This window comes from Hemitrygon akajei, chromosome 2, assembly GCF_048418815.1.
Source record: "Hemitrygon akajei chromosome 2, sHemAka1.3, whole genome shotgun sequence".
NCBI classification, from domain to species: domain Eukaryota; kingdom Metazoa; phylum Chordata; class Chondrichthyes; order Myliobatiformes; family Dasyatidae; genus Hemitrygon; species Hemitrygon akajei.
Genome location: NC_133125.1, coordinates 204,359,917 through 204,385,060, shown reverse-complemented (window position 1 = coordinate 204,385,060; position 25,144 = coordinate 204,359,917). Strand labels below are relative to the sequence as shown.

At 44.8% G+C, this 25,144-nt stretch overlaps 2 protein-coding genes across 3 annotated transcripts in view; both read left to right on the top strand.

The window, feature by feature from the left end:
* Positions 1-782, top strand: part of LOC140720127 (V-type proton ATPase subunit G 2-like) — a 14,958-nt gene extending 14,176 nt beyond the window's left edge. Inside the window, exon 3 of the mRNA XM_073035017.1 lies at positions 21-782. Coding sequence (XP_072891118.1) covers positions 21-194 — 174 coding nt within the window. The 3' untranslated portion in view covers positions 195-782. The remainder of the gene's footprint in view (positions 1-20) is intronic.
* A 6,287-nt stretch (positions 783-7,069) lies between these two features.
* The window catches only part of tmem268 (transmembrane protein 268), a 77,088-nt gene continuing 59,013 nt past the window's right edge, over positions 7,070-25,144 (top strand). Inside the window, exons 1-2 of one of the 2 annotated variants that reach the window (XM_073035005.1) lie at positions 7,070-7,194; positions 19,877-20,033. In XM_073035005.1, the coding sequence (XP_072891106.1) occupies positions 19,934-20,033 (100 nt within the window). In that variant the 5' untranslated portion in view covers positions 7,070-7,194; positions 19,877-19,933. Of the gene's footprint in view, positions 7,195-15,874; positions 16,000-19,876; positions 20,034-25,144 lie in introns of those variants that run through there. The other variant, XM_073035009.1, reaches the window with a different exon arrangement.

The following is a 25,144-nucleotide window of genomic DNA, read 5'->3' as shown; positions in this document are numbered from 1 at the left end:
CTCTGCTCTTTCCGGACAAGGTCATGGGGTCCCAGGGTAACCTGGCAGCTGAGGTTGAGCAGCTGACATGTCAGAAGATCCAGGCGATGCAGGCCAGTCACCACCGCAACAAGGAGAAGGTCCTGCGCCGACTGCTGACGCTGGTGTGTGACATCAAGCCCGAAATCCATCACAATTACCGCATCAACATGTAGGCGGGCTTCACGGGTGACCCCTCATCACCAGGGCCTGAATGGAATCAGCTTCTCTGTGGACTATATTGTGATCAACTCAAATATTTATTCTCTGGCTTGTTCTTGTGCAGTGTACATTACAACTTGCTGTATTTATTATGTGGTAAAAATTATGGAAAATACGCTTTGTGCGGACAGCCAGTATTGAAGTAAGTAGAATTTATTTCACCATTGTTTATTCCTGCATTTAGAATATAGAACAGTGCAGGCCCTTCAGCCCATAATATTGTGCTGACCTTATAACCTACTCTTAAGGTCAATCAAACCCTTCCTTCTCTCATAGCCCTCCATTTTTCTATCATCCATGTGTCTATCTAAGAGGCTCTTCAAAATGTCCCTGATATATCTGTGATTACCACCACCCTTGGCAGTGCCTTCCACATACCCATCATTCTTAATATTTGTTAAGTTACTTGTGGTAATATTACCTTTGTGTTGTATGTGAGTTATACGTACTGTGTTGTGCACCTTGGTCCAGAGGAATGTTGTTTCGTTTGAAAGTATTTGTGTATAAAGAGTTATGACAATAAATTTGAACTTGAAAACTTACGTCTGACATCCTTTCTGAAATCTCTATTCACTTCTGACTCCGACAACCAGCCTAACTGATAGATTATTGCTAAATTACAGAGACTTTATTTCCATTTTGCATGGGGATATAGAATTTATCAAGGTTAATTTGTATGATATTTAAATTGTTTTTTTTAATTATCTTCTTCTCTGTTCACAAAACCTAGATATCTTCGTTTGATACTTGCCACTGTCCTGACCCATTCTTGCTAACGTATTCCAAGTTTTTCTCCCTGGGTTAACGTGGCCAATCTTCCTCTACCTTCGACAGTCCTTTCTCCCTGGGTTAACGTGGCCAATCTTCCTCTACCTTCGACAGTCCTTTCTCCCTGGGTTAACGTGGCCAATCTTCCTCTACCTTCGACAGTCCTTTCTCCCTGGGTTAACGTGGCCAATCTTCCTCTACCTTCGACAGTCCTTTCTCCCTGGGTTAACGTGGCCAATCTTCCTCTACCTTCGACAGTCCTTTCTCCCTGGGTTAACGTGGCCAATCTTCCTCTACCTTCGACAGTCCTTTCTCCCTGGGTTAACGTGGCCAATCTTCCTCTACCTTCGACAGTCCTTTCTCCCTGGGTTAACGTGGCCAATCTTCCTCTACCTTCGACAGTCCTTTCTCCCTGGGTTAACGTGGCCAATCTTCCTCTACCTTCGACAGTCCTTTCTCCCTGGGTTAACGTGGCCAATCTTCCTCTACCTTCGACAGTCCTTTCTCCCTGGGTTAACGTGGCCAATCTTCCTCTACCTTCGACAGTCCTTTCTCCCTGGGTTAACGTGGCCAATCTTCCTCTACCTTCGACAGTCCTTTCTCCCTGGGTTAACGTGGCCAATCTTCCTCTACCTTCGACAGTCCTTTCTCCCTGGGTTAACGTGGCCAATCTTCCTCTACCTTCGACAGTCCTTTCTCCCTGGGTTAACGTGGCCAATCTTCCTCTACCTTCGACAGTCCTTTCTCCCTGCAGCCCCACCGTTGAGCACATCTTTGCAGAGTGTTGTCACAGAAAGGTAGCATCGCTCATCAAGAACCCCCACCATCCAGGCCATGTTTTCTTCTCACTGCTGCCATCAGAGAGCAGGTACAGAGGCCTCAGGACTCACACAACCAGGTTCAGGGACAGTTATTACCCTTCAACCATCAGGCTCTTGAACCAGAGGGGGTAATTTCACTCAACTTCACTCACCCCATGACTCACCTATGGACTCCAGCTCACGTTCGTGATATTTATTGCGTATTTGCTTATTATTATTACTTTTTTTCTTTTGCATTTGCAGAGTCTTTTGCATGACGGTTGTTTGCTGTCCTGTTGGGCGTGGTCTTTCATTGCTTCCATCATGTTTCTTTAATTTACTATGAATGCCTGCAAGAAAACAAATCTGAGGGTTCTATACTTTGATAACAAATTTACATTGTACTATGTACTTTTGTACATCAATTTTGTCTGCCGGCTTGCACTCAAGTCACAATGGTGCAAATACCTTAGCTATGTTGCCTGGTTTGATACAAGCCAGTTAACACAACCCCATTGTCTTAATATTTGGCGGTTACATATGCAAGCTCTTCGTCTGTGAGCCAGTTTAATTTAGATTCACTGATTGCAATTTACAATAAGAACTGAAAGCTAATTGCAAGCTTTTCTGAATTTAATTACATTTACAATACAACTGAGGAGTGGATCGTGTTTGAATTAGTGTCTGATAATGTATATCCACATAACTCCAGAGTATTCTCTAATACATCACAGAAAGTGCTTATTTAGAATTGGTCTCTGATTAGCAAATGACTTGCAGAGTCTTCATTACGTCCACTTTTACCTTTCATTCAGAAAACGATGCCCTCTACATTTTCCACCACCAACTAACACATTTGTTTTACCTTCTATTCCACAGTCCTCTGTTCCATAGATTTCTAATTGCTTCAGGCCAAAAAAAAGACCCTTTGCCATGATTCTGTGGCCGCGCTGTTTCCTCTGACTCTAAGGAGTGGTGGTTTTGAGTGCCACTCTGGAACTCGAGGAAGTATCTAGTCTTGGCTCTCTGCCAGAGTGCTGAGAGAGGGCCTGACATTCGAGCAGTCATAATTCCTACCAAATAGAACCATAGAACACTACAGCACAGTACAGGCCCTTCAGCCCTCCATGTTGTGCCGACCCATATAATCCTTAAAAAGTACTAAACTCACACTACCCCATAACCCTCCATTTTTCTTTCATCCATGTGCCCGTCCAAGAGGCTCTTAAATACCCCTAATGTTTTAGCCTCCACCACCATCCCTGGCAAGTCATTCCAGGCACTCACAACCCTCTGTGTAAAAAACTTACCCCTGATGTCTCTCCCCTAAACTTCCTTCCCTTAATTTTATAGATATGCCCTCTGGTGTTTGCTATTGGTGCCCTGGGAAACAGGTACTGACTATCCACCCCATCTATGCCTCTCATAATCTTGTAGACCTCTATCAAGTCCCCTTTCATTCTTCTACACTCCAAAGAGAAAAGTCCCAGCTCTGCTAACCTTGTTTCATATGACTTGCTCTCCAAACCAGGCAACATCTTGGTAAATCTCCTCTGCAACCTCTCCATAACTTCCACATCCTTCGTATAATGAGGTGACCAGAATTGAACACAATACTCTAAGTGCGGTCTCACCGGAGATTTGTAGAGTTGCAACATGACCTCTCTACTCTTGAACTCAATCCCCCTGTTAATGAAGCCTAGCATCCCATAGGCCTTCTTAACTACCCTATCAACCTGTTCAGCGACCTTGAGGGATGTATGGATTTGAACCCCAAGGTCCCTTTGTTCATCCACACTCTTAAGTAACTGTCCATTAATCCTGTACTCAGTCTGGTTTGCCCTTCCAAAATGCATCACCTCACATCTGTCCGGATTGAACTCCATCTGCCATTTTTCTGCCCAACTCTGCAGCCTGTCTATATCCTCTTGTAACCTTCGACCACCTACAGCTCCATCCACAACTCCTCCAATCTTTGTGTCATCTGCAAACGTACTCACCCATCCTTCCACCTCTACATCCAGGTCATTTATAACAATCACAAATAGCAGGCGTCCCAGGACGGATCCCTGCGGCACTCCACTAGTCACTGACCTCCAGGCACAATACTTTCCTTCCACAACTACCCTCTGCTTTCTTCCTTTAAGCCAATTTTTTTATCCAAGGTTCCACTGATCCCATGCCTCATGACTTTCTGGATGAGTCTCTCATGAGGGACCTTGTCAAATGCTTTGCTAAAGTCCATGTAGACCACATCCACTGCCCTACCCTCATCAATTTCTTTTGTTACCTCTTCAAAAAACTCAATCAGGCTCGTGAGGCACGATCTTCCCTTCACAAAGCCATGTTGACTATCCATGAGTAGACTGTACTTCTCCAAATGTTCATAGATCCTATCCTTAAGAATCCTGTCCGGTAGTTTGCATACCACTGACATAAGACTCACTGGTCTATAGTTCCCTGGTTTCTCCCTATTACCTTTTTTAAACAAGGGAACGACATTTGCCAGTCTCCAGTCCTCCGGCACTTCAGCTGAGATCTGGGTCTGCATGAAAAGTCCATGGCCATCATTTTGAAGGTATCTATTTGGAGGTCCGTGCAAATCTGGAAGTTGAGGACTGACGGTCAAACCCTTGATCGGCGTCCTAAGGTGCAGTCCAAAGTTGAGGGCCAATGTCTGAGCGTCAAGGACAAGGTCTGGAGGATCGGAGGTAGTCAGGTGGGGGTGGTAAAGATCTGGGGAGTTCATTGGTGAAAGAGATACTGGGCTGGAAAAGGGCAAGTCTGATAAGAGAGGGCAGAAGGCCGTGGAAGAAAGAAAAGGGGGAAGGAGCACCAGAGGGAGGCTATGGGCAGGGAAGGAGATAAAGTGAGAGAGGGAAAAGGGGACGGGAATGGTGAGGGGGGGGGGGGGCATTACTAGAACTTTGAGAAATATATGTTCTTGCCATCAGGTTGGAGGCTACCTAAACGGAATATAGGTGTTGTGCCTCCAAACTGAGCATGGTCTCATGGCGACAGCAGGGAAGACCATGGGCAGACATGTCGGAATGGGAATGGATTGTGGAATTAAAATGGGTGGCCACTGGGAGAACCCGATTCTTCTGGCGGACTGAGCGTGGGTGCTTGGCGAAGCATTCTCCCAATCTACGTCGGCACTCACCGATGCGCAGGAGGCCACACCCGGAGCATCGGACACAGCATATGACCTCAACAGACTCACAGTTGAAGGACTGTCTCATCTGGAAGGACTGTTTGGGTCCCTGAATGGTAGTGAGGGATGCGGTGTAGGAACACCCGTTCGGCTTGCCAAAGGGGTTAAAACAGATTAAGTGGTTACTGATGCAGAATACCCGAAACGTCGACTGTATTTATTTCCATAGTGTCCACTTGACCTGCTAAGTTCCTCCAGCATTTTGTGTGTATTCCCAGCAACCGCAGAATTGCTTGTGTTTGAATGGCCTCTGATTCTGGAAACATATTTCTGTTGGTAAAAATGGCTTCACACCCATGGAATATGTCCTGTAATATGTCCTGTTTGGAAACCACACAGATGCTCCTTCCCCCTTTTCTTTCTTCCACGGCCTTCTGCCCTCTCTTATCAGACTTGCCCTTTTCCAGCCCAGTATCTCTTTCACCAATGAACTCCCCAGATCTTTACCACCCCCACCTGACTACCTCCGATCCTCCAGACCTTGTCCTTGACGCTCAGACATTGGCCCTCAACTTTGGACTGCACCTTAGGACGCCGATCAAGGGTTTGACCGTCAGTCCTCAACTTCCAGATTTGCACAGACCTCCAAATAGATACCTTCAAAATGATGGCCATGGACTTTTCATGCACACACGTCCACACAACTCGGAGTCCTGCCATGTGCAGAAGTTCGCTGATGACACGGCCATAGTGGGGTGTGTCAGGAATGGACAGGAGGAGGAGTATAGGAAACTGATACAGGACTTTGTGATATGGTGCAACTCAAACTACCTGCGTCTCAATGTCACCAAGACCAAGGAGATGGTGGTGGACTTTAGGAGATCTAGGCCTCATATGGAGCCAGTGATCATTAATGGAGAATGTGTGGAGCAGGTTAAGACCTACAAGTATCTGGGAGTACAGTTGGACGAGAAGCTAGACTGGACTGCCAACACAGATGCCTTGTGCAGGAAGGCACAGAGTCGACTGTACTTCCTTAGAAGGTTGGCGTCATTCAATGCCTGCAGTGAGATGCTGAAGATGTTCTATAGGTCAGTTGTTGAGAGCGCCCTCTTCTTTGTGGTGGCGTGTTGGGGAGGAAGCATTAGATAGATAGATAGATACTTTATTCATCCCCATGGGGAAATTCAACATTTTTTCCAATGTCCCATACACTTGTTGTAGCAAAAACTCCTTACATACAATACTTAACTCAGTAATAATATGATATGCATCTAAATCACTAACTCAAAAAGCATTAAAAGAAGAAGGACGCCTCATGTCTTAATAAGCTGATAAGGAAGGCGGGCTCTGTCGTGGGCAAAGTACTGGAGAGTTTAACATCGGTAGCTGAGCGAAGGGCGCTGAGTAGGCTACGGTCAATTATGGAAAACCCTGAACATCCTGTACATAGCACCATCCAGAGACAGAGAAGCAGTTTCAGCGACAGGTTACTGTCGATGCAATGCTCCTCAGACAGGATGAAGAGGTCAATACTCCCCAATGCCATTAGGCTTTACAATTCAACTGCCAGGACTTAAGAACTTTTTTTAAAGCTATTATTAATGCTTTTTGAGTTAGTGATTTAGATGCATATCATATTATTACTGAGTTAAGTATTGTATATAATGAGTTTTTGCTACAACAAGTGTATGGGACATTGGAAAAAATGTTGAATTTCCCCATGGGGATGAATAAAGTATCTATCTATCTATCTATCTATCAACCCATTCCCGAATATTGCACGAGAACAATGCAACATGTACTCACGCAGAGACCCGGCTCCACGCGTTCGACTGGCACCATGCTCAGCCAATCAACTGGCAGAATGTGTTCGACTGGCACCATGCTCAGCCAATCAACTGGCAGAATGCCCCGCTAATCCTCCTGCCCGCGAGGCTAGCAACCAATAAGCGCAAAAGAATTGGCGGCCGCCGCGTCTCTCCACCAGCCCGTTAGTCTTTCCATTCAACCAGGCTTTGCGTCCCGTGAACTGACATGGCATTTGAGCCAATCGAGAGCCGATGCCGCACGTCAATCCACAGAGGCTCCGCCTCGACAGTCCGGTAGCGTGATTGACGTGCGGGAAGGGAGGCGGGATCAGTGGGGATGGTGAAGTTCGGCTGCACCGCGCCGTTTGTACAATCTCCGAGGGAAGTAATCTGTACGAAGTGACGATCAGCCGCGATGGGGGTGAGTGGTCCTGTAATCTATGAAGTTTAGGAGGGAATGAAGCATAGCCGCTGATAACCATTAACTGCTCTATCTAAATGGCCGTGAGTTTGCACCTTATAGTGGTTGTTACAACAGCTGCCGGGATTTCCCCAGTAAAGCAGTGAACCACTTTCAGGATGTAACTATCATCACGTCGTAAAGCCTCTCGTAGGCCTATTAAGTGACATTTCTAGGGTCTTCCTTAACCCCTAGTTGGCTGGCAGAATGCAAGTCGTGTAACTACCACGTCATCCTTTTTGAGAGCTTAGCTTGTGGTACCTTCGCGTTAATTCCCCTAGTTGTATACAAAGGACGTGATTAAATCTCATGCCAAAATCAATAACCTCTTACTGAATCTCTCGCCATTTCAAATTAAAAAAAATCACCTTTCTACTATTTTTCTGGAAAAATAAATACCTTACGTGTCATCTACATTCTTGCCCGTTCATTTCATCTACTTGGTATTTCTTGGCTTTCTCGGAACTCGCCGTCACTCAACTTAAGAATCAATAGCAAAATTGGGTTCATCCCTTCATAGGTTTCAAAATTCTGCTTTCTACCCTGAACTATAAATACGTGGCACGGTAACCATTCTTTATAAACAAGAGAGAATCTGCAGATGCTGGAAATCAAAGCAAAGCACAAAATGCTGGAGGAACTCAGCAGGCCAGGCAGCATCTATGGAAAAGAGTGCAGTCGACATTTTGGCGAAGACCCTTTATCAGGACTGGGGTAAAAAAAAAAGATGAGAAGCCGGAGTAAGAAAGTGGGGGGAGGGGAGAAAGACCCACACGGTGATAGGTGAAACCCGGAGGGTGGAGGGGTGAAGTAAAGAGCTGGGAAGTTGATTGGTGAAAGAGATACAGGGCTGGAGATGGGGGAGTCTGATAGGAGAGGACAGAGGGCCATGGAAGAAAGAAAAGGGGGGGAGGAGCACCAGAGGGAGGTAATGGGCAGGGAAGGAGATAAGGTGAGAGAGGGAAATGGTGAGGGGGGGGCATTACTAGAACTTAGAAATCGATTTTCATGCCATCACATTGGAGGCTACCCAAATGGAACATAGGTGTTGTTCCTCCAAACTGAGTGTAGCCTCATCGTGACCGAGGAGGAGGCTTTGGATTGACATATCAGAATGGGAATGGGAAGTGGCCACTGGGAGATCCTGCTTTTTCTGGCATTTGAGCGTAGGTGCTCGGTGAAGCAGTCTCTCATTCTATGCCGGGTCTCACTGATATATAGGAGGCCACACGCAGTATATGACCCCAACAGACTCACAGGTGAAGTGTCGCCTCACCTGGAAGAACTTTTTGGGGCCCTGAGTAGTATTGAGGGAGGAGGTTTATGGGACAGGTGTAGCACTTGTTCCGCTTGCAAGGATAAGTGTTAATCAAATGTTAATAGCACCTTAACTACCATCGAATTTATTGCATATTACATGTGAAACCCAGTAAGCATGTTGGAAAATAGAAAAGGAGGAAATGTAATTCCCCAGGCATTCTATGGGGGTGTGAATCAGAACCAAGTTTATTTTCACTGATATATGTCATGAAATTTGTTTTGCTGCAACAGTACAATGCAATACATCATTAATTACAATAACAAATATATTAAAAACTAAATTAAATAGTAGGGCAAAAAGAGAGCAAAAATAGTGAGGTGATGCGCAAGAGTTCATAGTCCATTTAAAAATGTACTGGCTGTAAGATGTAATGTAAGAAGCTGTTCCTGAAACACTGAGTGTGAGTCTTCAGGCCCCCGTTCCTGCTCTCTGATGGTATTAATGAGAAGGGAGCATGTCCTGGGTGATGGGGGTCCTGAATGGTAGATGCCACCTTTTTGAGCTTTGCCTTTTGAAGATGTGGTGGATGCTGCGGAGGCTGGTGGCCATCATGGAGCTGGCTGGGTTTTTCCAATTCGGTGCAGTGACTGCTCCGTACCAGATGGCGATATAGTCCCTGTTCATCTTTTTCTTTTCGCACACCTACAGTCTATAAGTATTTTGCAAGCTGTTTTCATGTTACCCATTACATTACTCTGAAGGCTGACCTTCCCAGGTCTGCTTCTGGACCTTCATTCCTGATCCACTGGCTTTCAAATCTCTTACTATCTCTTCTTTCAGTTAGTCCTGACGAAGGGCCTCAACCTGAAACATCGACAGTGCTTTTTCCTATAGATGCTGCCTGGCCTGCTGCGTTCCACCAGCAGTTTGTGTGTGTCACTGGCTTCCTGCTCTGTTTGACAAAACAGCAATGGCAGCTAGCCACAGCAGAACCACATTTCCTTCTAGGTTCTTTGTGTTAGTTGTAAACTGATAGATGCTCATGTTCAAGGGTTGGTTCATTGCCATGGTTCCATTTCATTGACTTGGACAGTTACTCATATTGCTGATTTGTCATGCACAGTAACGTCCATGTAAGCTACACCATGGTACTTGGTGTACTGTGACTGGGTATCTCGCAGAAGTGTTATTATCAAAGTTGCTGGTTCTCCATCTATCCAACAATGACAGAAAACCCGTGCAGGAGAGATTTTAAAGTGGAAAGCTGTTGCACTGAGGTCGTTCCGTTCTCTCACCCTTGGAAGTCTGGGTCCAGTGGTACGAGTATTTGTTGCAGACTGGAGTCTTCCTTGGTTCCAGTGGATGACCATGACTTCTTTCATGCCTTGTCAAACCCTTCGCTCTCCACGGAGCATTGCAGAACCATCTTCAAAGTTCTGAGTACAAAGTTCAAATTAAAATTTATTATCAGTGTACACATATGTCACCACATACAACCCTGAGATTATTTCTTGTGTGGGCATACTCAGCGAATCCATAGAAGAGTAACTAGAAACAGGATCAATGAAAGATGAAGTAGAGCATATAAGACAACAAACTGTGCAAATGCAAATATCAATAAATAGCAATAAATAACGAGAACATGAAATACAAGATAAAGAGTCCTTAAAATGAGATCATTGGTTGTGGGAACATCTCAACTGATGAGTGTAGTCATCCTCTTTAGTTCAAGAGCCTGATTCTTGAGCGGCAGAAACTGTTCTTGATCCTGGTGGTGCGAGTCCTGAGGCACTTGTTCCTTCCACCAGATGGCAGCACGAGAAAAGGGCGTGGCCCGGGTGCTGAGGATATTTGATGAAGGGTGCTGCTTTCCTAGGAGAGTGTTTCATGTAGATGTGTTCAATGGTTGTGATGTATCGGGCTGAATTCACTACCTTTTGTAGGATTTTCTGTTCTAAGCCATTAGTGTTCATGGCCATTGGATCTCACTGTTGATCTCATTCACCAAGTTGGCCAGAGTTGATTTCACAAGCATGTCCCTCTCTCACTGGGGTATGAGGTCCACCAGCTACCCTGGTTTAGCCTGGCTGTTGATGTTTTACACCAGGGTGTAGCTGCTGTCACATGCAAACACCAACTTGGAGCCATAGTTGAGAGCAGAGTGTCTAGTGAGGTCCCAAAGGTGAGCGAGCTGCCCCAGTATGGACAGAGCAAGGCCTTTACCAGAGGTGCTACCCCCCACTGGACACCCCACGCACGCCATTGTCAAAATTACTTGATGGGGAAATACATGAGAATACCAGGTCTCTTGGTTGGATATTATAATGAAACTGGAAAGTCTAAATGAAGGGCAAAGATTGTTGGTTTGATGGCAAGATTGTAAACACACAAAGAAGCGAGAGGGATGTCCTGAGTTCAGTAACACCAAGTATTTGATTGTGGACTTCAGGAAGGGGAATTCCAGGAAACACACATCAGCCATCATTGAGGAATCAGCAGAAGAAAGGGTGAGCAGTTTTCAAGTCACTGGGTGTCAACATCTCTGAACATCTACCCTAGGACCAGCCTATTGATGCAAATACAAAGAAGGCACAACTTTGGCTGTATTTCGTTAGGAGTTGGGGAAACTTGGTCTATCACTAAATTTCTACAGATGTACTGTGGAGAGCATTCTAACTGGATACATCACTGTCTGGTGTGGAGGGGCCGCTGCACAGGATCAGAGTCAGCCAGCTCCATCATGGGCACAGATCTCCCACCACCGAGGACATTTCCAAAAGGTGATGCCTCAACAAGGTGACATTAAGGACCACCATCCCCCAGGACATCACACACAAAATGCTGGAGGAACTCAGCAGGCCAGGCAGCGTCTATGGGAAAAAAGTCGATGTTTTGGGCTGAAGTCTTTTGGCAGGATTTGAGAAAAAAGCTGAGGTGTAGATTTAAAAGGTGTGGCGAAGGGAGAGAAAACCACAAGGTGACAGATGAAACCTGGAGGGGGAGGGATGAAGTAAGGAGCTGGGACGTTGGTTGGTGAAAGAGACAGAAGGTCATGGAAGAAAGAAAAGGGGGGGGGGAGGAGCACCAGAGGGAGGCTTCTAATCTTCCCAATCACCTTGTGGTTTTCTCTCCCCTCGCCACACCTTTTAAATCTACTCCTCAGCTTTTTTCTCGAATCCTGCCAAAGGGCTTCAGCCTGAAACGTCAACTTTTTTCCCATAGACGCTGCCTGGCCTGCTGAGTTCCTCCAGCGTTTTGTGTGTGATGTCCTGGGTGATGGTTCTCTCTCCCCTCCTCCTCCAGGTTTCACCCATCACCTGGAGGTTCTCTCTCCCCTCCCCCTCCAGGTTTCACCTATCACCTGGAGGTTCTCTCTCCCCTCCCCCTCCAGGTTTCACCTATCACCTGGAGGTTCTCTCTCCCCTCCCGCTCCAGGTTTCACCTATCACCTGGAGGTTCTCTCTCCCCTCCCCCACCTTCTTACTCTGACTCCTCAGCTTCTTTTCTCCAGTCCTGCCAAAGGGTCTCGGCCCGAAACGTCAACTGTGCATTTTTCCATAGATGCTGCTGGGCCTGCTGAGCTCCTCCAGCATTTTGTGTGTGTTGCTCGGATTTCCAGCACCTGCAGATTTTCTCTTGTTTGTGATCACCCAGGACGTGCCCTTTTCTCATTGCTGCCATTAGGGCCTGAAGAGACACACTCTCATTTTTAGGAACGGCTTCTTCCCCCCCGCCTTCAAACTTCTGAACGGACAATGAACTAAACTGTCAACACTGCCTCACTCTTTTTGATCTTTTCCACTACTTAGTTAATGTTTTAAAAATATATTTCTTATTGTAATTCCTAGTGTTTTGTGTACTGCGTTGTACTGCCTCCACAAAACAACAAACTTCATGGTATCTGAGAGTGATATTAAACCTGATTCTGATTCTGACGTGCTGAGTTCCTCCAGCTCCTTTGTGTGTTGTTTCAGATTTCCATCAGCTGCCGTCTCTTGCGGCTCAAGATTGTAAACAGACTTTGTTTGGTTTTGGTTGAGTGATGAAGCCCTTAGCTGGAGACTGGAGTTTAGCCTCGAATCTTCCCAGTCTTTAATTGGCAGGATGCTTTGGGATATCAGGTGTCAGGTCCTGTCATCATCATTATGTGCATTGACATTTGATGTAGATGCTCATCGTCTTCCACCTGTCTTTAATCTAAGAAATTCTAATAAGCTCTTCAAAACTTTTGCCTGTCCTTCCCTTAATACATATATGTCAAACTCAAGGCCCGCGGGCCAAATCCGGCCCGCGGTGGAATTATCTTTGGCCCGTGAGATAATATCTAATTACTATTAAAGCTGGCCCCAGTAATCGAAGCGCCTATGGCGTATGATATGGCTAATGCTGAGTTTATTCAGGTACCAGGTTTTCAGGGTTTTTAGTGTTTATTCGGCAGTCTTCTTCATAAGAAATGGAATTTGTAAAGTGAAACACTTTGTAGTTATAGCAGAGACTGAGACACATGAGAGCAGGCTGAAAAAATGGAGGCAACGAAAGCTGCGTTCGCACGCGTCCGACTGATCCGGCCCGCATGAAGCTGCATTTTGCTCAATCCGGCCCGTGACCTAAAATGAGTTTGACACCCCTGCATAACTCATGAATATCGTACAAGTCAAGTCAAGTCAACTTTTATTGTCATTTCAACCATAATGCTGGTACAGTGCATAGTAAAAATGAGACAACGTTTTTCAGGACCATGGTTTACATGACACAGTACAAAAAACTAGACTGAACTACGTAATAAAAAAACCAGAGAAAGCTATACTAGACTACAGACCTACACTGGACTGCATAAAGTGCATAAAAACAGTACCGGCATTACAATAAATAATAAACAGGTCAGTAGGGCAGTAAGGTGTCAGTCCAGGCTTCGGGTATTGAGGAGTCTGATAGCTTGGGGGAAGAAACTGTTACATAGTCTGGTCTTGAGAGCCCGACTGCTTCAAAGCCTTTTCCCAGACAGCAGGAGGGAGAAGAGATTGTATGACGGGTGCATGGGGTCCTTCATAATGCTGTTTCCTTTGCAGATGCAGTGTGTAGTGTAAATGTCCGTGATGGCAGGAAGAGAGACCCCGATGATCTTCTCAGCTGACCTCACTCTCCACTGCAGGGTCTTGCGATCCGAGATGGTGCAATTTCCAAACCAGGCAGTGATGCAGCTGCTCAGGATGCTCTCAATACAACCCCTGTAGAATGTGATTAGAATGTCGACCACGACATTTTCTTCCATTAACTTTTCCCGTCACTGTAAGATGTTTGAGCTTCTGTTTCTTCATTACATATACCAGAAGTTCCAGCTTTTCACAACTTTTTTCATCATTACTTATTTATTTTAACTATTTTTATTCATATTCTGTAACTCGGATTTTCCCCTATATTATCTTGTATTGCACTGTACTGCTGCCACAGAGTTAGCAAATTTCAGAACATATGCCAGTAATATTAAATCTGATTCAGATTCTGATACACTTCCTCATTTGTTACTCTGTCCTTCCACGACATTTTCATCATTCTTTTCAAAATCCTCATTCCTGCAGCTTCAAGTCTTCCCTCATTGTGCTTTGATGTTGTCCAACATTCACTTGCATGTGTTAGTGTGGAATAAACTTAGCCCCACAACACTCTGAGTTCCGTACCCAGAGAAACTATTATTCTTTAGTATCTTGCTCAAATGTGCATTTCGTAATCCCAATTCTTTTTCTAATTTTGTCATCAGCCCTGCCGTCGGATGTTATCATGCTCGAAAGCAACTCCTACCGCTATTCTGTCGAGGGTGAGGGATGACATGTAGGAAATGAAGGAGATAGGATTGAGGGTTACATTAATAGCCGGGGAAAGCCTGTTTTCTGGGAAAGGAGGACATCTCAGATGTCCTGGAATGGAAAGTCTCATCATGAGAACGGTTGTGGCAGCGATGCAGGAACTGAGAGAAGCGAATAGCTTCCGTGTGATGATAGGGTGGGAAGAGGTATAGTCAAGTCAAATGTGAGAATCAGTGGCTACATAAAAGATGTTGTAGATATTCTGACTCTTAACATGTGGTAAGCACCATCCTCTGTTCTCCACCCCCCCCAATGTTTTCCCTATCTCTGTGGTTCCTCTTTTCTTTCCCCTCACCTGCCCAACATCTTCACCGTTCTTCCTCCAGTTCCTCATCTTCTTCCCATTCTTCCATGGTCTACTGCACCAATCACTTGTACGATACGAGGAACTCCGGGCTTCACATTCCACAGTACAGTGTAAAAGTTTTAGGCATATGCATGCTTTCAAAATACTGAAATGAAAAATTTCTGTAATCAAGAATAATAGCTATAAGTAGTAAACACTAAAAAATAAATCAAATCAATATTTGGTGTGTGAAACTGCATCATTTCTCTGAAGTACACTGTCGAGCAATTTGATAAGAAAATCAGCTGATAGGTTGCTCCAAGCATCTTGGAGAACTTGCCACAGTTCTTCAGCAGACTTTGGCCGTCTTGCTTGCTTCTGTCTCTCCAGGTACAGCAATCTCAGGTAGCCTTGATGATGTGGAGATCAGGGCCCTGTAGAGTCCATACCATCTGAAACCATATAAAATAGCCAGCCTGCCAGCCTAAGACTTCTGCACCTCATTATGAATTAGCACTTTATTGTTTACCAGCTCTGCACGTCATCAGTAGCCTTTACACTTTATTCTGTGTAGTTTTACCTCATTCTACCTCACAGCTTCCTGTGCAATGACTTGATTTGTATAAACATTTTGGAAGCCTGGGTGAGTCTTTGTGCAAAATGTCGACTGTTTATTCCCCTGCCTGGCCTGCTGATTTCCTCTGTATTTTGCGTGTATTGCTCTAGATTCCCAGCACTTGTAGAACCTCTTGTGTCTATAGGTTCAGCAGTTAGTGTAATGCTTCTCAGCGCAAGCAGTTCTGGCTCAGGTCCTGTCAGGAGTTTGTATGTTCAGTCCGTCACCACGTAGCTTCTTCCAGATGCCCCTATTTCCCCTCACATTCCAAAGGCGTATGGGTTAGGATTAGTGAGTTGTGGGCATGCTACATTGGTGCTGGAAGTGTGGAGTCACTTGTGGACAGCCCCCAGCACATTCTCAATGCAAAAGAAGCATTTCACTGTCAGTTTCGATGCAATTTGGACAAATGAAGCTAATCTTTAACATGCCCAGTTGCAATTCCTGCTTGGTTGGCTGTTCTAGAAAGACGGTGCTACGAGAGATTAATTCGGTAGTGAAAAGAATTGGGAAAGAGCTGAGATTCAAATGCAAGGGCTGTCAACCGGAAAAGTTTCCTGTCAGTCACAGTTTAAACTGACGCATGTATTGGCCCCTGAGGAAGTGAACTCGAAGGAAGAAGCGGAGAGTATGGTGAAGGTTTGGCCTCCTGGTCTGTAGGGAGCTGAGCTGTCGATCACTGACTCCAGTTGTCAGGAGCGAGTGGACAAAACTCAAAGAGCAACCAAGATGTCAACAGGTGATTGATAGCATGAAATGCCGCAACGCCCATTTTAATTTTCCTGCTCACCTTCTGCAGTCTGCTTGAGTTTCTGCTTAGAAATGCAAGTTTTAATAAGATGTTGAAGTGTGTCTAGTTTACAAAGCTTTACTGCAATTGGGGTGCCGTGATTTTTTTTCCTGCTTAATAAATATAGTATATGATTTGTGAATGGTTGGAGGCTGATGGCTGAGAGTCCAGGAGCAACGATCTTCGGGTTGGAGGCCTGTCTGTGTGTGAGAGAAGGTGGACGGGTAATAGCGTAGGAAAGGGACTAGTTTTGCTGTTGTTGTCTTGTTTCAGAATAAATAACAGAACATTGAACATTACAGCACAATACAGGCCCTTCAACCCATGTTGTGTCAATTTTTTAAGATCATAAGATATAGGAGCAGAATTGAGCCATTTGGCCCATTGAGTCTGCTCCACACTCTAAGATCAATCTAACCCTTCCCTCCCACAATGCCTCCCATTTTTCTGTTATCCATGTGCCTATCTAAGATTTATTTAAATGGCCCTAATGTATCTGCCTGTGTCAGCAATTCCTGTGAATAATCTTGACAGGTAGGCAACTCAAACTGATGAATTTCACACAATTAATGCTTCCCTTTGTGTTGTTAATACAGAGTTATCTTGTGACCAGCCTAAAGGTTGCTTAAAGTTGGTGATTGGAGATCTGTATTTGCTTCCTTTGCTATTTGCTTGTCTAAGTTGGGGTATGATTTCCTAAAGAGGAAGTCTCTTTGCATACTTGAAATATTTGTGCTATCTTTATCGGTTTCATGTGTTTGAACAAGAAGTGCTGTTTAAGAAGAAAACTGTGGCTGAGAAATTTCCCCACATGGCGCAACAAGATATTCACAACTTGTGATTTTTCGCTCAAGCTGTGGATGCATCCTGAAACTCGGTCTGGTGTATCCGTGCTTACGATGAGAGTGGAGAAGCAGACTTTTGGGCATTTGAACACGAGGAAATCTACAGAGGCTAGAAATTCAAGCAACACACACAAAATGCTGGTGGAAAGCAGCAGGCCAGGCAGCATCTACAGGAAGAAGTACTGTCGATGTTTCGGGCTGAGACCCTTCATCAGAACTAACTGAAAGAAGAGATAGTAAGAGATTTGAGAGGGGGAGGGGTAGATCCGAAATGATAGGAGAAGACAGGAGGGGGAGGGATGAAGCTGAGAGTTGGAAAGGTGATTGGCAAAAGGGATACACAGCTGGAGAAGGGAAAGGATCATGGGACAGGAGGCCAAGGGAGAAAGAAAGGGGGAGGGGAGCACCGGAGGGAGATGGAGAGCAGGCAAGGAGTGATAGTGAGAGGGGCAGAGAGAAAATAAGAGAGAAAAGGAAAAAGCGGGGGGGGGGGGGGAGGAAGAGCAGGATAATTAATTAATTAATAATGGATGGGGTAATAAGGGGAGGAGGGACATTAACGGAAGTTAGAGAAATCAATGTTAATGCCATCAGGTTGGAGGCTACCCAGGCGGAATATCAGGTGTTGTTCGTCCAACCTGAGTGTGGCTTCATCTTGACAGTAGAGGAGGCCATGGATAGACATATCAGAATGGGAATGGGAGGTGGAATTAAAATGTGTGGCCACTGGGAGATCCTGCTTTCTCTGGCGGACAGACCGTGGGTGTTCAGCGAAACGGTCTCCCAGTTTTGGGAATTTGATGCTGCTTCGCTGGACCAATATGATGTAATTTTTAACCCTGCTTATGTGATTCATGAGAAAACTTTAAAGGCCACGGCCATATTCCAACGATGTTCCATTCCACATTCCAAGAACCTCAGTAAATGAATTGGATTTGGGAATCTGAAGATAAAGATTAAAGGTTAACTTTATTTAAATTTACATCGAAATATGCTGTGAAATTCATTGTTTGTCTCAACAATCAACACAGTCTGAGGACATGCTGGGGCAGCCTGCAAATGACCCCATGGGACCAACACAGCCCGCCAACAGCTGTCAACGTGTTCCTAGAACCATAGAACACTACAGCACAGTACAGGCCCTTCAGCCCTCCATGTTGTGCCGACCCATTTAATTCTTTAAAAAATTACTAAACCCACACTACCCCATAACCCTCCATTTTTCTTTCATCCATGTGCCTGTCCAAGAAGCTCTTAAATACCCCTAATGTTTTAGCCTCCACCACCATCCCTAGCAAGTCATTCCAGGGACTCTCACCCCTCTGTGTAAAAAAAACTTATCCCTGTTGTCTCCCCTAAACTTCCCTCCCTTAATTTTGTACATATGCATGCTGGTGTTTGCTATTGGTGCCATGTGAAACAGGTACTGACTATCCACCCTATCTATGCCTCTCATAATCTTGTAGACCTCTATCAAGCCCCTCTCATTCTTCTACGCTCAAAAGAGAAAAGTCCCAGCTCTGCTAACCTTGCTTCATGTGATTTGTTCTCCAAGCCAGGCAACATCCTGATAAATCTTCTTTGCACCCTCTCCATAGCTTTCACATCCTTCCTATAATGAGGTGACCAGAATTGAACACAATACTCTTAAGTGCAGTCTCACCCTTCATCTTTGGAGTGGTTTGACCGACTCCAATATTTTCTTTGTGTCAAAGGCATCAATAGTGTTGCAACACCAGGTAATAACTCATCCACAGATCCAGATGCTCTGTGAACCAAGAAGACAACGAGGTACAAAGAATCAGCTGGACAAACTCAGTGTTCAAGCAGCATCTTGAAGGGTGGGACAGGAATGTTTGAGATTCTAGGTCAAAACCCTACATCAGGATGGGATGAAGTGCCTTGGCCTGAAGCATTAACTGTTTAATCCCCTGTTGCCGGACCTGCTGAGGTCCTCCAGCATTTTCTGTGTTTCCAGTAACTGCATCATCTCTTAATGTTTCTGTTATCCGTACGGTTTAAGTCCTTAAGCAAATTTCATAACTTCTCTCTGCTGCCATCAGGAAGAGTAGGTATAGGAGCCTCGGGACGCATGCCACCAGGTTTGGGAACAGTTATTACCACTCAACCATCAGGCTCATGAATCAAAGGGGATAACGACACTCAAACTCGCGTGTCCTCTCATTGAAATGTTCCTGCCAACCTATGGACTGGCATTCAGGGACTCTTCATCTCGTGTTCTCAATATTTCTTGCTTAGTTGTTTAATATTATGATTTCTTTCCGTTTGCACTTGCGCAGTTTGTTGTCTTCTGCATTCAGGTTGAACACCCAGCCTGAGCAGTCTTCCACTGATTCTGTCATGTTTATTATTCTTTAGACATATTGCGTATGCCCACAAGAAATGGATCCCTGGGTTGTATATGGTGACATATATGTACATTTTAACAAATTTGCTTTGTACTTTAAAATAAGATGAAACTACAGAACCAAAATTACCTTCCATGTGTTGAAAATGACTCCTGCCCACGTTGCGGGCTGCCCCCCAACCCATCCAAAGGTTGTGTTAGTCATTGATGCAAATGACACATTTCACAGGATGTCTTGATGTACACGTGATAAATTAATGAATCTGAACCGGCTCGGTGACCCAACTTCACCAGCTGCATTTCAGCATTTGTTCGAAGATTTGTTTTATTTGTCACGGAATCATAACAGTGAAATGTGTTGTTCGAATCAAATCAAATCAGCAAGGTTTGTGCTGAGAAGACTACATGCCACCACATTTCCTTTACCAACATTGCATTCCCACAACTCACTCACCTTAACTTGCAACTTTGGACTGTAGGAGGAAGCTGGAGCACCCGGAGGAAACCCACGTAGTCACGGGCAGAAAGTACAAACTCCTTATAGAGAGCGTCGGGAATCAGACCATGATGTGTTTGCCATGTTATGATCTAATTGTGATTTATTTTACTGTAGCTCATCATTGATCATGCCCATGGTATACCCTTGATGAAACACTGACAGAACTGTGTAATGGCACATAATGAAGATGGAGATAGGATCTCACCAGCTCCAACCTCCTTGACATCGTTCGAAGCAGTGGAAGAAGCAGACATTATTCACTGGATAAATGGTAAGGAGCAAAGATTTTGAATTGAATTGACTTTATTACTTACATCCTTCACATACATGAGGAGTAAAAATCTTTACGTTATGTCTCCATCTAAATGTGCATGTGCAATTTATAGTAATTTATAATAAATATTATGTACAATGGGATAGTCAGTATAACAGAAATACGGTTGTGTCAGCATGAATGATGGCCTGGTGGAAGAAGCTGTTCCAGAACCTGTTGGTCCTGGCTTTTATGCTGTGGTACTGTTTCTCGGTTGGTAGCAGCTGGAACAGTTTGTGGTTGGCGTGACTCAGGTCCCCAATGATCCTTCGGGCCCTTTTTACGCACCTGTCTTTGTAAATGTCCTGAATAGTGGGAAGTTCACAACTACAGATACATTACAACTACAGACCACGTGAAATCCTTGGTGATGTTTATGCCGAGGAACTTAAAGCTGTTCACCCTCTCAACCCCACTTCCATTGATGTCAAATGGGGTCAACCCATCTTCATTCCTCCTGTAATCCACAACCAGCTCCTTTGTTTCTGTGACATTGAGGGAGAGATGGTTTTCTTGATACCACTGTGTCCAGGTGCTGACTTCTTTTCTGTAGGCTGCCTCATTATTATTTGAGATTAGGCCAATCAGTGTAGTGTCGTTGGCAAATTTAATTAGCAGATTGGAGCTGTGGTTGGCGACACAGTTATGGGTATACAAGGAGTAAAGGAGGGGGCTTAGAACACAGTCCTGAGGGGCGCCTGTGTTGAGGGGCAGAGGTGAGGGAGCCCACACTTATAACCTGCTGTGATCTAATAGGAAGTCCAGGATCCAGCTGCACAAGGCAGGGCGAAGGCCGAGGTCTCTGAGCTTCTTGTCAAGCCTGGAGAGAATTATGTTGTTGAATGCTGAACTGTAGTCCAAGAACAGCATTCTCACAAAAGCATCCTTCTCCAGATGTGTAAGGACGGTGTGTAGAGCTGTGGCTATTGCGTCGTCTGTCGATGAGTTGTGTCGGTAGGTGAATTGTAGAGAGTCCAATGCGGGTGGTAGTATGTGGTCCTTGACCAGCCTCTCAAGGCGCTCGAAGTACGACAGCGTTTGCATTCATCCACAACTGATTCTGTGGGGGAGGATCCTTGAGTTGTTCATAAGTTTAGCAGAACATCTTGGGCCACTACTGTGCTGTACTCAAAGCTGTGGGAACAGCTTCATCCACTCCAACAGTCATTTTTTGCATCCCCCTCCCCGCCCACCAACTCTGCTACTCCACACACACACACACACACACACACACACACACACACACACACACACACACACACACACACACACACACACACACACACACACACACACACACACACACACACACACACACACACACACCCTATCTCCACAACCCCCTCTCCACGTACACACACCCTCTTCCCCACTCCTGTCACTCTCCCCCAATTACCTATCTATATATAATATACACTGTATATATTGACCAACATACAGTACGGGCGCTTTGAGTTGTACTACCCAATAACACGCGCCCCCATTAACCCAGTAACAAACCCCCACCCCCAATTTTACTCTCAGCCCAGTCACCAGGCAATTTAGAGTGACCGATTAACCTACCAACAGTACATCTTCCGACTCTGAGAGGAAACCGGAGCATCTGGAAGAAACTCACGGGGTGAACGTGCAGCAGCAGGAATTAAACGGGTCATTGGTACTGTTATGCATTTTGCTAACCACTACGCTACCATGCCGTCTCCTATTTACATAGAAGAGATTCTAGTTCATTAGCCCATTGGTTAATTGTGGCTGCCGCTTTCTTTGAGAACTCTTAAAGAATGGAAAAGTGATCGATACAATTGCCAGGATTCTCTTTGGGAGCCTATGCTGCTTTGTGTGGGGTAGGAGACTTGCCAAACAGGCTCCAACACATGCACTTATGTAGCAGTTAGACTCTACACTGTGCTTAGAGAGAACAGTTTTTAAACAGCATCAGTTGTGTGTGTTTGTGTTCAAAGAGCAGTCATTATTTTTGGTGAGAAATAAGCCATGAGACTATTCCGAACTGTTTTGCTCACTGCGGTTTCAAGCATTCAGTCTTGGATGTGCTAGAAGCAGCTGGGAATGAAAATGAAAAGATTTCGCTACTTCAACAAGTTGGGAACTGCGAAGAATTTGAAGGTGTCATCGTCTTGAACGCTGCAGCAGAGGTGAAAACTTGGAGGATGCCATCATCAATAGCATCGTATAGGATCAATCACCCATAGCTTTGTCTGAAGGCCGTCTGTTACCGACATGAGGTCCCTGCACTGATTTTACTTACTGTGTACACTGGATGATTCCACCATTGTTAGCTATTCAGAACTAATACAGGGTTTTACTTCCTAAGAAGGTTGGCGTCATTCAATGTCTGTAGTGAGATGCTGAAGATGTTCTATAGGTCAATTGTGGAGAGCTCCCTCTTCTTTGTGGTGGCGTGTTGGGGAGGAAGCATTAAGAAGAGGGACGCCTCACGTCTTAATAAGCTGGTAAGGAAGGCGGGCTCTGTCGTGGGCAAAGTACTGGAGAGTTTAACATCGGTAGCTGAGCGAAGGGCGCTGAGTAGGCTACGGTCAATTATGGATAACTCTGAACATCCTCTACATAGCACCATCCAGAGACAGAGAAGCAGTTTCAGCGACAGGTTACTATCGATGCAATGCTCCTCAGACAGGATGAAGAGGTCAATACTCCCCAATGCCATTAGGCTTTACAATTCTACCACCAGGACTTAAGAACTTTTTAAAAGCTATTATTAATGCTTTTTGAGATAGTGATTTAGATGCATATCATATTTTTTACTGAGTTAAGTATTGTATGTAAGTAGTTTTGCTACAACAAGTGTATGGGACATTGGAAAAAAAGTTGAATTTCCCCATGGGGATGAATAAAGTATCTATCTATCTATCTATCTATCTTATAGTACTGTAGTATTCTAATTTGTTTGGTATTTCATTTAAATACATCGTTTGTCTTTGTTTCACCTTTTGAACTATTTCTGTGAAACTACAGTTAATTGGAGCAGCCATTTAATTAGGCCAAAATGTACTGGTCCCGATGTGTCCTGATTAACTGGAATCCACTGCGTATTCTCATATACGTACACTACAAATACCGATGGATTAATCAGTTAACTGTTTAACTGAGTTAACTGAGCATCAGAAAGGATCTGGCAAGTTTGGATTGAGACAGGCTGTTTTCTGGCAAAGGTCTACTTGGAAAATGAGGCCTTTGAAAGTAAAATTTTGAGAGTACAAAGTTTGTATGTGCCTGTCAGAATAAAAGGTAAAGATAACAGGTGTAGAGAAGCTTGGTTTTTAAGAGATATTGAGCCCCTGGTTAAGAGATAGGAGGTACAGGCAGGCAGGTGCAATTGAGGTACTTTTAGAGTATAAGAAATGCAAGAGAACACTTGGGGGCTAGAAGAAGGCACGAGGTTGCCCTAGCGCACAAGGCGAATGAGGATCCTAAGGGATTCTGCAGATATGAGCAAAAGGATTGAAATTGGTCCTCTGGAAGATCAGCTTGGTAATCCATGTGTAGACCTAAAAGAGACTGCAGAGATCTGAAATGAATTTTTTGCACCTGCATTTATTCAGGAGATGGATACAGAGTCTATAGAAAGGAGGCAAAGCAGCATCAACTTCATGGACTCTGTACAGATTACAGAGGAGGACTGCTGACTTTAGGCAAGTTAGTGTGGATAATTTCCCAGGACCTGATAAGGTGCTCTCTTGGACCCTGTGGGATGCAAGTATAGAAATTGCCAGGGCCCTAGTAGAGATATTTTAATAATCTCTAGCAACGGGAGAGGTACCAGAGGATTGGAGGATAGCCAATGTTGTTCTGCTGCTTAAGAAAGGCTCTAAATAGAAACCAGAAAATCATAGGTCAGTGAGTCTGACATCAGTAGTGGGAAAGTTATTGGAAGGTATTCTGAGGGACCAGATATATAAGTATTGGTTAAGACATGGATTGACCAGGGATTGTCAGCATGGCTTTGTGCGTGGTAGGGCATGTCTAACCAAACTTATAGAGTTTCCTGAGGAAGGGCAAGGCACTGGATGTTGTCACAGGGACCTCAGCAAGGCATTTGTCAAGGTCCCACATGGAAGGTCGGTCAAGAAGGTTCGGCTACTCAGCATTCAAGATGAGATAGTAAATCTGACAAAAATTGGCTTTGTAGGAGGAGCCAGAGAGTAGATGGTTGCCTCTCTGACTGGAGCCTGTGACTGGTGGTGTGCCACAGGGATTGGTGCTGGGCCCTTTCTTGTTTGTCACCTGTATCAATGATCTGGATAATAATTGATTTAACTGGATCAGCACCAAGACTGGAGGCGTTGGGGAACGCTACCGCGGCTTGCAGAGGGATCTGGAAAAATGGGCTGAAAATGGCAGGTAGAATTTAACGCAGACAAGTGTGAGATGTTCCTCTGCAGTAGGGCCAACCAAAGTAGGTCTTACACAGTGAACGGTGGGGCATTGAGGCATGCGGTAGAACAAAGGAATCTGGAAATACAGGTCCATAATTCATTGAAAGTGCTATCACAGGTAATAAAGTCATAAAGAAAGCTTTTGACACATTGGCCTTCATATGTCAATGTATGGAGTACAGGAGATGGGATGTTACGTCGAAGCTGTATAAGACATTAGTGAGGCCTAATTTGGATTATTGTGTGCAGTTTTGGTCACCTACCTACAGGAAAGGTGTAAATATGGTTGAAAGAGTACAGAGAAAATTTACAAGTGTGTTGCCGGGTCTGGAAGACCTGAGTTAGAAGGGAAGATCGAATAGGTTAGGACTTTCTTCCTTGAACGTAGAAGACTAAGAGATTTGGTAAAGGTATACAAAATTAATGCAAGCAGGCTTTTTCAACCAGGTGGGACCACAACCAGAGATCGTGGGTTAAGGATAAAAGGACAAAAGTTTAAGGGGAACATGTGGGGAAAATTCTTCACTCAGAGGGTCATGAGAGTGTGAAATAAGCTGCCAGTACGAGTGGTACATGCGAGCTCGATTTCAGAGCTTAAAGAGAAGTTTGGATAGGAGTATGGAGGGCTATGGTCCTGGTGCAGGTTGATGGGAA